General features: G+C 39.4%; 1 protein-coding gene across 2 annotated transcripts in view; it reads left to right on the top strand.

The window, feature by feature from the left end:
* DNAJC21 (DnaJ heat shock protein family (Hsp40) member C21) overlaps positions 1 to 15,023 on the top strand; it is a 31,431-nt gene that overhangs the window by 15,226 nt on the left and 1,182 nt on the right. Inside the window, exons 8-12 of one of the 2 annotated variants that reach the window (XR_005796835.1) lie at positions 2,573 to 2,731; positions 3,160 to 3,202; positions 6,893 to 7,065; positions 11,535 to 11,610; positions 12,114 to 12,509. Coding sequence is in view for 1 of the 2 variants with exons in the window: in XM_040495195.1 (XP_040351129.1) it covers positions 2,573 to 2,731; positions 3,160 to 3,202; positions 6,893 to 7,065; positions 11,535 to 11,610; positions 12,114 to 12,278 (616 nt within the window). In the remaining variant the exon portion in view is untranslated. Of the gene's footprint in view, positions 1 to 2,572; positions 2,732 to 3,159; positions 3,203 to 6,892; positions 7,066 to 11,534; positions 11,611 to 12,113; positions 12,598 to 15,023 lie in introns of those variants that run through there. The other variant, XM_040495195.1, reaches the window with a different exon arrangement.

The raw sequence follows: 15,023 nt of genomic DNA on the forward strand, positions 1-15,023 counted from the left end.
GCAGCAAGGGACAAAGAAACAAAACACACGCAGTGAAGGAGACAGGAGACGAAAGGATGGCAGTGGTGGTGTGGGGTCATCAAGGGTGTTGGTGTGTAACCCCGAGGGAAGGGAGAAATGGTAGAGTGGCGAGAGAAGTGGCAAGGGCAGGAGAGTTAGAAACAAGCGAGAAAACAAAAGCAGCAGTGAGGAAATTTAGAAAATTATTTTTGTAAACAGATTTTTTAAAATAATTTTTTTAAGTTTATTTCGAGAGTGAGAGCGAGCACATGGAAGGGGCAGAGAGAGGGGGAGAGAGAGAATCCCAAGCAGGCTGGGTACTGTCAGCACAGAGCCCGACGTGGGGCTCGAACTCACAAACCGTGAGATGATGCCCTGAGCCAAAATCAAGAATCGAACGCATAACTGACTGAGCCACCCTAAAAAGTTATTTTTCACTCGGAAATAATGTCAAACTTACAGGCAAGTCGCAAGAATAGATATAGAGCACCCAATTCACCTGTTGCTAACATTTTGCCCCATTTGCTTTAACGATTCTCTTCCTCCCTCCCTCCCTTTCTCCCTTTCTCTCCCCCCTCCCCCCTTCCCCACTCTACACACACAGGTTTTGCCTGACTAATTTGAGAGCAGGTTACATCCATAATGCTCTTTTACCTTTCAGTACTTCAGTACATGTTCCTTAAGAATAAGTATATTCTGTTACGTGATCACAGTACAGCTGTCAACTTCAGGAAGTTTGTAACATTGATACTGCTTCCCTCTCCTTTACTGGCCTGTACTCCACTTTCAGCAGTAGATCTGTGTTAGTGTCCTGTACAGTTTCTTTTCTACTTCAGCACAGAATCCAGTTTAGGATCATGTGTTGCATTTATTTAGTTAGTCTTGTTTAATCTGGGCCAGTTCCCTTGTCTATGCCATTGTTACTGTAGTATACTGGCCCTTTAAAATATTTTTTTATTAGAGTATTTATCATTTTGAGTTTGTCTGTCTCCTCATGATTAGTTTCAAGTTGTGTATCTCCAGCTGGAATACCACATAGACATGTTGTGTTGCTCTCAGGGTTTCCTTTCTGGAGGCATATGATGTCTGTCTAGCCTTCCTTGTGGTAATGATTTTGATCACCCAGTCCAGGCATTGTCTAATTTTTACTCTATAGAGTTAGTGTATTTTTCCCTTGCAATAGATTTTACCTTATAGGATGTTTATCTGAGATACTTTAAAGTAGGCAAGTATCTGAGCACCGGGGTGGCTCAGTTGGTTGAGTGACTTCAGCTAAAGTCACGATCTCACGGTTCATGAGTTCGAGCCTGCGTCGGTCTCTGCAGACACTGAAGAGCCTGCTCGGGATTCTGTCTCCCTCTTCCTGCCCCTCCCCCACTCTCACACACTCTCTCTCAAAAATAACCGATTAAAGTTAGGCAAATATATTGCTCCTCATCACAATTTTCTAGATTTGGCATTTATTGATGATTTTACCTTGTACCAGTTGCCACTGTAATGGTCCCAAAAGGGGGCTTTTCTGGTATCAGTGCTCCTGCTATAGTATTAGTCCTCATTTGGTCTTCTGCTATAATAAGAGCCCTGCCTTTCCTCTGTCTGTCTATTATCAGTATGAATTTGTGAATTTTTTTCAATGTTTTATAATTTATTACTGTACTTTTCATGCTCAAACTTTTCCAGATATGGTTAGTGAGAGTTCCTTCAAGGTGGCTCCTTGAAGAACATCCCAGGCGTTCTTTTGAGCACTTACCTTCTGGTACAAGATGTTCCAATTTCTCCAAGGAAACATGGTCTGAAGGAAAATTTTAGTGGAGAGGAAGAGTAGCAACTCAAACTAGAAAACCACAACTCTGAACAAATGAGATGAAGTTGATAGTGACATAGTTTCCCACTTTTCTTGTTCATCTAACGACTTGGTACTTCAGTGTTGTCAACTCAGTTTTGTGAAGTGTTACTTAGTGGTCCACAGATGCACTGAAAGAGACGCGGCTCGTGGAGTTTTAGGCAGAGGAGGACAGGTGTGTGTGAACTCACACTTAGGATGGTAGGAGTGAGGAGGGAGAGCCCTCTGGAGGAGGTGAAAGACAGTTACTGATAAAAGCAAAAGGAGGTGAACTACTCTTGTACTTCAAGCCTTCACGTCCTAACCCAAGGGGCCTTCCTTTTTAAGTTGAATGTCGTCCTATAATTTCCCAAGATCTCTCGAAGCCCACAGCACACTCTGGAACATGTCAGCGCTTGGCAGATACTCGGTGATTAGGAGGAAATGGTGGAGAAGACTTGAATCTTAAGGACTGGAAAATTAAAATAATAGAATTTGCCCCCCCCCCAAAAAAAATTTTTTTGAAGAAAATCTGTAGATAGAAGGACAGCTGGAGGGGAAATACTGGATACAGGGAAAAACAACTACTGCCTGACAGGTCCTGACACGGTCTTTCTGGTTCTCTCTCTGGTATCACCAATAGTTTGCTTACTTGGAAAAATAAATTTTAATGTGGTTGCACATATTCAGCCACATATTTGGGCACATGTGACTTCTCTTGCAGTTACTTACAACAGATTGTTATTTCAGCATGAGGAATCATGAAAAATCAAAGAAGCATCGGGAAATGGTTGCCTTGTTAAAACAACAGTTGGAGGAGGAGGAAGAAAATTTCTCAGGACCTCAAACTGATGAAAATCCGTTGAATGCCAATTCTGAAGACGATCTAGAAGATGCACCAAAACAAAAGTACTTCTAAAAATGTTATTAAACATACTTATAATGTTAGAGATGAGATTGCACTTAAATGCTGTCTTATCTGAAAGAAGTTATTCTGTTATGCTAATATTTTCCACATGTTTTTCTACTTAAGGGAACTTACAAAATTGAAATGGGTAAAGCATGATGTCAAGAATAGTTTATATAGAATTTTTTTGACTGTTAAAAGCAGTTTTATACCTAGGTAATTGACATGTTAATTACTGTCAGTGGAACCACTGTTACAATTTTCTAAAATGATAATGTGAATGTTTTCTTTTTAATATCTTATAGTATTAAATACTTTTAGTATTTTACTTCTCTCTGTATCAGTAGTGTTGTAGTATTTTTTTTTTTTTTCAGTTAGCAGGTAGTCACAGAGTTAAGTATTTGACGTTTTGATTCATATTTGTTCACAGGCTTTCTAAAAAACAGAAGAAAAAGAAACAGAAACCAGCACAGGTATGTTGAAAAGTTTTATTGAATATCAAATTTAAAGATAGAGTGCTTTTGTTTACTCAGTAGAGTCTGCTTTAAGGAGAGGGACTTTCAGTATAATTGTGTTGGTTATAAAATGGATTGAAGGGAATTGAAAATATTTTCTTTTGTCATCCCTTTTTCTCCATTAATATGCATGTAGCTAATTTACTTAATTTCTGTGTCAGTGTGTTTTAAAATTTGTCAAGTGGAATTAATTCCCTAATAGTAATTAGCTGAGTGATCATATTTAAAAAATATTGGGACGTGTGATGACTGGGTTTTTAGATGAGGACAACAGTTAAAACCAGAAATATGTGAAAATCTGAGGTTTGGTTATTGTATATCTAAGTTTCTTTTTCTGACAACATAAGTGAAATTTTGTAAAAGGAATATTTGGTTAGACATGTGTAATGATTGTGATTCTTGAAAAAATGTTTCTTAATATTATTCAGAAATTTAAATCATTTAAATATTTCACACCTGACATCTAAATCCAGTCTCTCTTATGAATATTTTTAAATTGTGGCACCTGAGTGGCTTAGTCGGTTAAGTGTCAGACTCTTGATTTTGGCTCAGGTCATAATCTCAGGGTCATGAGATTGAGCCCTGCATTGGGCTTGGAGCTGACAGAGTGGAGCCTGCTTGGGATTCTCTTTCTCCCTCTCTGCCCCTTCCCCACTCTTGCTTTCAGATAAACATTTTTTAAATATTTTAAAATAAAAGGTTATTATGTTGTTACATATGCGTAACAGTCCTAGGGATGTATAAAAAGGGGGCTTGTCCATTTTACTAAGGATACTTGGTGGGTCTAAGGGGAATAGAATTGATTCCTATGCTATTTTAATATAATCTAATTCTGTTAGTTTATATTAGGTTTTAAATGTTATAGTTCTTTTTGAAAACTGAAAATATTTTCTAATATGTATTTTTTAAATGTTTATTTTGAGAGACAGAGCATGCATGAGTGCAAGCGGGGGAGGGGCAGAGAGAGGATCCCAAGCAGGCTCTGCACTGGCAGTGCAGAGCCCGATGTGGGGCTTAAACTCAATAACTGTGAGATCATGACTTGAGCCCAAATCAAAAGTCAAATGCTTAACCAACTGAGCCACCCAGGCGCCCCAAAAGCTGAAAATATTTTTAAGAAAACATAGTTAACACATTAATAACTTTTCACAAAACTTTAGATTTGGCTTATCTATTTAAATGGTAATATGTTTGAAAATTTTTGTTTTATGTTCCAAAAATGATACGTGACATGTGAATTAATCACTGTTAAAATTTGTGACTTGGAACTTTTGCTTCAATTATAAAACCACATAGCAAGTTGTATGTTCCTTCATAAAATGACTCATCTTCCACCCAAAGATTACAGTTATTAGAACACTTCATCTGGCCTTTGTGTGTGCCAAAACTACTAGAATAAGGACAAAACAAGAGGGATTTATACCTAAGCCAAACCTTCCTTGTCTTGAATCATGAAGGCTAGGTCCTATAGATTGCTGTAATAGACACACGTATCTTTATATTCTTACCAATGGAAATGCTTTGTTTACTACCCCATTTTTCCTCTCCAAAGCTGTGCTTCTTTATACTAATACCTCGTGTTGATTTCTCATTCTATCGGGAAGAAAGCCCCAGTTCAGACCTAGTTTTATGTAGTATTTTTCCTGATGTTTTCGCAGTTCTTTCTGATGGGAGGGTAGCACAGAGACATAAACTGGTAGATTGAAGAGCAGGAGGCAGCAAATACAGAGAATCAGGAGGCGTCAGACTGGAAAAGTTTTCTGTATGGTCAGAAAAAGAAAACAGCATGAGCCAACAAGATTGTGAAAGAATACCCAGAAAACTGAGATTGAATGTGAACAAATGTCCCTGGCTGGCAGAAAGGAGGAATCCAAGTAACTTTTGAACACAGTACTCTGACACCCTCCATGAGACACGTTCTAAAGACAAAATTAACTACAAGATAAAAAAAAATCTTGAAGGCTACTTAGTAGACATTTTGGTAGTAATATTATTACTAGAAATGTGTGACCTGAGTCTAATCATGAGGAAACAGGCAAAGCCAAACTGTGGGAACAAAGCAGCCATCCAATTGTCAATATCATGAAAGACCAAAAAAAAGAAAAGAAAAGAAAAAAGTAGGGCTCTGGTTCTAGAGTAAAGGAGATTAAAGAGATGCGACAACTAAGCACAACGTGTGGTCCTTGACTCTAGCCCCTCTTGGGGCTTACAAGGAAAGGACATTATTGGGTTGTGAATATGGCTTATGTAGCAGATACCATCAGTGCTAAGGTCTTCAGTATGAAGAGGGTAGTGTGGAAATGTAGGAGCATGTTTTTGTTCTTACAAGATACATGGTGAAGTGTCATGATATCCGCCTGCAACTTACTTTCATAGTTCTGGGGTGGGGGAAAGTGTGTGTTCAGAGACCCACAGGAAGGGATAGGGGAGAGCAAATGTGGCAAAATGTTGCCTCAAACCAGAACAACAAAAAAACACAGTTGCAGGGGTGCCTGGGTGGCTCAGTCAAGTTAAGGGTCAGACTCATGATCCCACTGTTTGTGACATGGAGCCCCACATGGGACTGTGCTGTCAGTGCTGGACCTGCTTGGGATTTTCTCTCTCTCCGTTTCTCTCTGCCTCTCCCACGATTGTGTGCTCTCTCTCTCTTTCTCTCTCTGTCTCAGTCAAGAATAAAGAAAAAACAAAGCACAGTTGCACTTAGTGAGGATATATGTTTGCCAAGTTTTGTCTTTTTTTATAATGCTTATTTTGTTTTTTTCTTCTTTCTTTTATAACTATAAAAGTAATGGTTGGGGCACCTGGGTGGCTCAGTCGGTTAAGTGTCTGTCTGACTCTTGATTTTGGCTCAGGTCATGATCTCACAGTCATGAGATCAAGCCCTACATGAGGCTTTGCTGGGTGTGGAGCCTGCTTAGTATTCTGTCTTCCTTTGCTCTTTCCCCACTTGCTTGCTCTCTCTGTGTCTCTCTCTCAAAAAAAAGTAATAGTTGCTCATTGCAGATCATCTGGATACCAGAAAACGATAAATATCATCCCTAATTCTGCCTATAGATATTACTTACTATTGAATTAAATTATAACCAGACATTATATACAATTGTCTCTTTTACATTTCTGCTAATAGGTTGTATTTTTCTACAAAATTGAATCGGTAACTTTGCAAACGTGATTTTTTAAGAGCTTCATCATTCCCTTCATATATTCAACCGTTCACTTAATGAACATATGGATTGTTTCCAATTTTTCCCTAGTTTAATATTGCTGTAATGACCATTCGTGTTTTTTGTGTTGGGTTTTTTTTTTTTTTAAGTTTATTTATTTATTTTGAGAGAGCACGAGCTGGGAAGGGGCAGAGAGAGAGGGAGAGAGAGAGAATCCCAGGCAGGCTCAGCACCGTCGGTTCAATCCCACGAACCATGAGATCATGACCTGAGCTGAAATCAAGAGTCAGACGCTCAACCGACTGAGCAACCCCAGCATCCTTCATCCCTAATGTTTTAAATTGCTAGCTGTTTCTCCTTTTTATTTCCTGAAGATATGCTCCTCCAGAGTGCACAGGACCTTATAATTGATTATAACTATTTGGCAACATAAGAAGCTGGGATTATTATTTATTTTTTAATGCATATATGTTTTACGACCTAGAATTATGATGATAATTTCAATGAAAATGGAACTGGAGAAGGAGTAAAGGTTGAGTCAGAAGATACCAACTTAAATCAAGACCATGCCAAAGAATTCGAATGTAGTCCCCAAGAAAACATCAGTGCCACTGAGACTGTTGAACGATGTGATGACCCTAAAAGTGAAGCTAAAAAGTAAGTCAAGTTGATGGTGTTTTCTAATTAACGTTGGTAAGTAAGAATGCCTTCTCATAGATCAGATAACATCCCGCCTGCAGTTACGAAGTAGATCATGTATATCCGTGACTTCCATGTTACCCAGACAGACAGGTACAGCATGTGGGAAAGAGGATACTGGAGGAATGGGCTCACGGACATTTCAGCAATATGGCCCAAATCAGAAAGGCGCTTTGATGCAGTTTTCATCCTGTTGAGGTCTTATTTTGTCCCGAATCTGTAATCCTTGGCACTCAAGTGAGAACAAGGCTCCTGATGAGGCCACACCCCGCTTGCCTGCAGCATCGCTAACTGTATCTCCATGCTCACGGCGGTCCTCCTGAGTCTGGCCCCACAGTGCAGGTCATTAGGATTTATACTGCAGCCTGGGGCCTTCCTGCTGGAAGGAGCCCTGGAATTTTGGTGCTGCACAAGGTCTTAGTGGCTGCCAGAAGAAGGTTCTTCTCAAGGGAGATAGCATTCCTTGTCCTCCCCTTCCTGCCTTGTCTTTCTTCTCTCCATCCTCTGTTCCTTTAGAGCAGAGAATTTCTTATTCCTTGAGGAAAGATCTGAACAGTAAGTAGCCTCAGGTCCCTGTCAAGGACCATGAGAAAGGGTTCAGTTGACCCAGTAAAGTGGGAGCCTGAGTTGCAAATGATGAACACCAGAGCACCAGCGAAGGGGCGGTGAGTGCACTTGGGGGTTTAGGAATTCAGGGGGCGTCAGTGAGGGACACAGGACAGAGGCCTGGGCTAGGTCTGTAGCTGTAGGAAAAGGAAGGAGAGGAACCACACAAACCGGTAAAGTGTTTCAGCTGTGTTTCAACTGATTTAAGTAAATTCGTTAATGTGTCAACTTTTCACATCTTTTTTTTTAATTAATTTTTTAAATTTAAATGCAAGTTACTTAACATATAGTGTAATAATGATTTCAAGAATAGAATTAGTGATTCATTACTTACTTATAATACCCAGTGCTCATCCCAGCACGTGCCCTCCTTAATGCCCTTCACCCATTTAACCCATCTCCCCACCCAACACCCCTCCAGCAACCCTCAGTTTGTTCTTTGCATTTAAGTCTCTTATGATCTGTCTCTTCCCTTCCCCTGTGTTCATCTGTTTTGTTTCTTAAATTCCACATGTGAATGAAATCATATTTGTCTTTTCTCTAATTTCGCTTAGCATCATACACTCTAATTCCATCCACATTGCTGCCAATGGCAAGATTTCCTTTTTTTTTTTTTTTTGATTGCCAAGTAGTATTCCATTGTATAGTATATGCACCACATCTTTATTCATCAATTGATGGACATTTGGGATGTTTCCGTACTTTGGCTGTTGTCAATAATGCTGCTATAAACATTGTGGTACATGTGCCCCTTCGAATCAGCACTCCTATATCCTTTGGATAAGTACCTAGTAGTGCAGTTGCTGGGTCGTAGGGTAGTTCTATTTTTAATTTTTTGAGGAACCTCCACACTGTTTCCAGAGTGGCTGTACCAGGTTGGATTCCCACCAGCAGTGCAAAAGGGTTCCTCTTTCTACACATCCTCACCAACATCTGTTGTTGCCTGAGTTGTTAAATGTTAGCCATTTTAACAGATGTGAAGTGCTATGTCATTGTGGTTTTAATTTGTATTTTCCTGATGATGAGTGATGTTGAGCATTTTTTCATGTGTCCATTAGTCATCTGGATGTCTTCTTTGGAAAAGTGTCTATTCATGTCTTTTGCCCATTTCTTCACTGAATTATTTGATTTTGGGGTGTTGAGTTTGGTAAGTTCTTTATAGATTTTGGATCCTAACCCTTTATCTGATAAGTCATTTGCAAATATCTTCTTCCATTCCATCGATGCCTTTTAGTTTTGCTGTTTTCTTTTGCTGTGCAGAAGCTTTTAAGCTTGATGAGATCCCAGTAGTTCATTTTTGATTTTGTTTCTCTTGCCTCTGGAGACGTGTTGAGTAAGAAGTTGCCGGAGCGCCTGGGTCGCTCAGTCAGTTAAGAAGTTGCTGAGGCCAAGGTCAAAGAGGTTGTTGCCTGGTTTCTTCTCTAGGATATAGATGGCTTCCTGTCGTACATATAGCTCTTTCATCCGTTTTGAGTTTATTTTTGTGTATGGTGTAAGTGGTCCAGGTTCATTGTTTTGCACGTCGCTGTCCAGTTTTCCCAACACCATTTGCCGAAGAGATTGTCGTTTTTCCATTGGATTTTCTTTCCTGCTTTGTCAAAGATTGGTTGGCCATACATCTGTGGGTCCATTTCTGGGTTCTCTATTCTGTTCCATTGATCTATGTGTCTGTTTTTGTGCCAGTACCATGCTGTCTTGATGATTACAGCTTTGTAATACAGCTTGAAGTCTGGAATTGTGATACCTTCATTGTGAATTCCTTCATCTTGTCATTTTGGAAGAAGAAAAAAAATTAATAAAATAAAACATTGAAATTGAAAAATTTAAAAACAAAAATAAAGGGAAGCTAGATCCTTAGGTGTGTTTCGGTCTGCATGTTGAAAGAAGCTTGATAAAATAGGGAAAAAGGGGAAAGGAAACAAAAATGTAAGAAAAAGTTTGGAAATTAAAATATAATAAAGAAAATGAAATAGAATAATAAATTTAAGAAAATAAAGTAAAAAAAATTGAAATAAAATTTTCTCTTTCGGTATCCAAGAAAGAGAAAGAAAAGAAAGGAAAAAAAAACAGAATTTAAGCAAAAATAGAAGCAAAGAAAACAAATAAATGAACCAGCAAACAAAATGAAACCCGAATGAAGTTACATCCAGTTTCCCCTAGAACTGAAACTATGAAACCTTCTAATAGCCTGTACACTAAGCAGGTGGTTTTGACCTCTGCTGGTCTTCTAGGGGATGAGCTTGGACGGTGTGGTTGGGCAGGGGTTGGTGTAATGGCTCCGTTCTCCGGTATGTGGCATCACTTAACTTACTGGAGTGGATTGGTATGGCGTGCATGCATGAGCACACATGGGATTGCATGGGAGAGGTGAAAGTGGCTTCACCCAGCTCCTAGTCTCTGGAGCAGGAACTTTGTACTCTCACTGACCCATGATCAAGCACCCTTTCTTTCTCTCAGGCCTCCGTCCACAGCCCACCTCTACCCTGTCCGTGTCCAAGCCGTCCACCTGCCAGACAGCACCTCTCTCCAGAGTTTTATCTCAGATGGGGTTGTGTTTCAAAACCCCACACTTCAAAAACCCCCATGGCTCAGACCCACTCCAACGCTATGAGGGAGAGTCTTGCTGAGGAATGGCCGGGTGCTGGCTTGTCCCAGAAAACGTTCATGTGATGGCACAGCAGCAGAAGTTCAGAGGTTGTGGCAAATCACAACACACAGCAAGCACCAGGTTTCACTGTACTCTGCATCTTCATCCCAATATCAGCAAATATGGCTGCTCTCTGGGGTCTGCTGGGACCTTTGCCTGTGTGGAGGCCGTATGCCCTCTACCAAATGCTCTCTAAGCAGAGGACCCGCTTCTCCCTGTATGGGACAGAGACCCCTGAGACCTTGCTGCCTGCTCCTGGGGATTCACCCTGCTTCCTCACCTGAGCACTGCCAGGTACTGAGGTCCAGAACTTCAGACTCTGTGCTCTACTGTTTATAGAATCCTAATGGTATTGAAACCCCCTTCTTTCTCCCCGTCAGTAATTTTGGGGAACAGATTTCCTGTTCAGTCCTCTGCGAGTGTTCTCACTCTCTCTTTCTCTTTCTCTCCAGCTGCTTCCGGGGGAGTGCTTTTATTGCACGATACTGCTGTGCCACACTCTCCCCCTTTCTGTCCTTTCTCTGCAGAAACGGCTCCCTACGCTCCACGGCTTTTCTCTCCCCCAATTCATGTCTCCGCGATGCATACCTGCCTGATTCTGTGGCTCAAGTTACTGTTGTGTTAATCCTCAGATCAGTTTCCTAGTTGTTCAAAATGGTTTGTTGCTGATCTAGTTTTTTGTTTTTGGGGACCAGACGAGCTCAGGATCTACATACTACTCTACCATCTTAACTCCCTCCTCAAATTTGACATCACATGTGATCTCTAAATTTGCTCTTTAAAGCAGTTCATTTGAGATGTGAAAATTAATTAATTGGCCATAAAAATTAGTGAATTAGCCCTTAAAGTGCATGTCACTCTTTTGAATCTTCTTGGGAGCAAGGTAGCAATTAAAAGGGATACGTTATTGGGGCACCTGGGTGGCTCAGTCTGTTGAGCGTCCGACTTTGGCTCAGGTCATGATCTCACAGTCTGTGAGTTCGAGCCCCACGTCGGGCTGTGTGCTGACAGCTCAGAGCCTGGAGCCTGTTTCAGATTCTGTGTCTCCCTCTCTCTCTCTGACCTTCCCCCGTTCATGCTCTCTCTCTCTGTCTCAAAAATAAATAAACGTTAAAAAAAAAAAGGGGGATACGTTATTATTGGATTATACAGAATTCTTTAATTTATTTTCCAGTGCTCCTAAACCCAAAGGAAAGAAAGCCAAAGATATGAAGAAATCTGTCAAAGTACCTGCTGAACAACAGGCAGTGGTAGGTCAAAGTCATATTGACATGTTTTCAGTAGACCTTGTTTAAGTAATCTAAATTCTTAATTCTAATTCTAAAGACAAGTATTTGGTGAACCCTTCTGCACCTACTGTATATATAGGTGTGGATCCGTCAACAGTTTTTCTTGGTGGATGTAGAATGTATAGATAGGTGTGTCATTGTTTTTCTTTAAAAAGCACATTGGAAATACCAAACTGTACTAAAACAGTTACTGTTCTGTTTTCCATTACTTTGAAATCTAAAACCTTGATCTGGTCCATATGGTACATGCTATTGAATGTCTCAGACTCTTTAAAGTTGATGGTGCTGGCTGATGGGACTTAACTTCTAAGAACAGCTGCCTCTTTGGAAGCCTGTCTTGGTGGCTGCCATTTTGATAAAAGTTCTTTATTTTGAATTATTTGATATTTAATCTCAACGTGAAAACATAAATCACTGCACTCAGGTAATAACACTTTAAGTGATGTATTTTTTTCTCTCTTCAGAGTGATGTTCTTATCAGCTGTACAACCTGCCATAGTGAATTTCCATCCCGGAATAAACTTTTTGACCATCTGAAGGCCACAGGTCATGCGAGAGCACCTTCATCATGTTCTTTAAACAGTGTAACAAGTAGTCGAAACAAGAAAGAGAAACGTAAAAACAGATAGAAATTCTGTCAACACTTTTTCTTTTTGATTGTTTCTAGATTTTAAAACCAAAAACTGAACTGAAATCATCTAAACAGTTAAAATTTCAGTGATCTGCAATTTCTTGCATTGTGGAAGATTATTTTTTATCTTGTAAAAACATTTTTTCGTTTAATATATATATTTTTAAACATTTCATTAATGGTTGAATTCTACTTTGCCATCTGAATTGACTTGAATGTCTCAAAACAGGTAAATATTGTAAAGTATGCATTCTTGATTTCTCTTGGCTCATGGTGAACAGAAATGTACAGGGAGAATTAAATTATTTTAACACATACAGATGCTCCTTTCTGTTTTGTTTTGTGGAATTCGCATAGTATTTTCACATGATTCAATGCTTTTGTATTGTTATACTTCATGATCTGTCAAAGACTCAGATTGTTTTAAAATCATCGTAGAGTTTTTTTTCCCACTTGATAACATGACTCCAGTTCTGACTTTCAAATTATTTCTAAATAATCTATTGTTGATTACTGTATTTTTTTCTTCAGGGACAGTGATAGGTAGAAACAAATTGAGCATACATAGTTATATTTCAAGACTAATACCTCTTCAAGGTGTCACTGTTGATTTTGAGATTTTATAGGTAATTATCAGTAAGGTAGATCTTTGGTATTTTGCTCTGATTTAAATTGTGGAGGTGGAAGCAAATTAATGAAGATGTTGCTTCCTTCTTTGACACAGTGACAGCCATGAAGCATTATGGATCAAGGTGGTGGATGTTCAGATTTTATACCGACTTTTTAAAAAAGGATATTCTGCCTTGGGGTTTGTTTTTCACTATTTTCAAAAGTTTTTAATTTTGTTTTTTTCATCATTTAATGGAAGACACTTTTTAATAAAAGTTTTTTCATAGGGCTGATATTTATGCCATGATTCGATAGCAAAGATGAATATTGACTCAAAGGAAATCTGGAGAATTGTTGAAAGTGAGTGTGGTCAAGTATACGGACCAGTAATGAGCCAGATTTTAGGATGAGGATGGATTAAGTAGGCAGTTCTTCTAATTGGCCTTGAGAGTAACTCTGAACTCACTAGCTTAAAATATATACTTTCTGTTTAGCGAAGTTCTCTCCTTATGTCCTTGAATCCTCAAATGAAGGAATCTTCAATTATGCGTGAGCTCTAGAACCTGAGTCTCCGATGGCAAGGACTTTCCTGAAAGTCTCATGGGATAGAATTGAGCTCAATCATTCTGTGTGCTTGACTTGAAAATATGCATTTGTATTTTAATTTTTAATTGTTTCCTTCTTCATTTAGAGACATAAGTAGATTCTCTTTATCTTTTTTCCTTTTTGTTTCTAACTTCTGTCACTAACTTCTCCTAATTGATGTTTCTTGTCCTTTTCTTGTCCCTTCAGGGAGAATAGCAGCCAGGTCAGAGGGCTCTTCCTTCCAGGCTGGATCTGAAAACATGCCCCCCTCCTCTAACAGAACGAGGTGGATTGGCTGTAATTATGAATAGGAATATTGATGAGCAGGAGGAGATACTGATCGCATGTACACTAAAAGTGTGAAGTCCTCTTGAAACGCCCTATAAATGCCCTTCAGACTTCCCTTGCTTTCACTTGTAACCACCATGCAGGTGTTCGGTTTCTGCTTCATATGAGGGTTGGTAGGGCTTACTTGCCACTTTTATTCTGATTGGCAAAACTCAACCAGATTTTGAAGGGATCTTCATTAGCTGTGATTAAAAGTTAGAGCTCAGGGGCGCCTGGGTGGCGCAGTCGGTTAAGCGTCCGACTTCAGCCAGGTCACGATCTCGCGGTCCGTGAGTTCGAGCCCCGCATCAGGCTCTGGGCTGATGGCTCGGAGCCTGGAGTCTGTTTCCGATTCTGTGTCTCCCTCTCTCTCTGCCCCTCCCCCGTTCATGCTCTGTCTCTCTCTGTCCCCAAAATAAATAAACGTTGAAAAAAAAAATTAAAAAAAAAAATATTAAAAAAAAAAAAAAAAAGTTAGAGCTCATTTGTAGTCCTATGCATGTAATGTTGACCAGTTGTTTAACTTCTCCGAATTTCTTTCTCATCATCTCTAACAGTTCTTGGCATAGTATTGTCTCCATTTATCTTACCAGGATTATTACAAAGGGCAGATAAGATAGTATTATGAAAGTGCTTTCTAAATACAAAAGCTTTATATAGAATGTTGAATTTAAATGCGTTAAATCTTTTTAAGTTAAATTTAGTTGAATTAAATGTGTATTAAGTTTTATGGGAATGTCCTTCCTATATACTAATCTACTTCTGAAGAGGAAAACAGCAACATGTATTATGCTGAAAGTAAAAGGTTATTTTTGGTGACTCATAGACATTCTATTTCATTTGAAGGAAAACAGAATAGTCTAAAATACACGAGCACGTACCTTACATTGATCTCATTAAAGGTCAGTAGTAACCATCACCTTGACTGAAGTAAGTTGAGGTATGGAAGATGGATGGAATGTGGCTTCTGTGAGGAGAGGGTTAGGGCAGATCCCATATTCTCTCCGTAATTCATTGAGTGGCACCAAAGCTGGGGTTCTCTAGAAAGCCCAGTGAGACTTTATCTGTTTCAAAATAGGAGCAGTATCCTTACTTAGCAAAAGTATACGATGGGAAAATAGAACTGCATCAAAATAAAAGCTCTTTGTAGGATGGTAGGCAGCACGAGTAAAACGACAAGTCTCAGACTGGGAGAAGTTGTTTGCAATGTGTATAAGTGACA

Source organism: Herpailurus yagouaroundi, unplaced genomic scaffold (assembly GCF_014898765.1).
Source record: "Herpailurus yagouaroundi ecotype Mexico unplaced genomic scaffold, PumYag 29, whole genome shotgun sequence".
In the NCBI taxonomy this organism is placed as follows: Eukaryota; Metazoa; Chordata; class Mammalia; order Carnivora; family Felidae; genus Herpailurus; species Herpailurus yagouaroundi.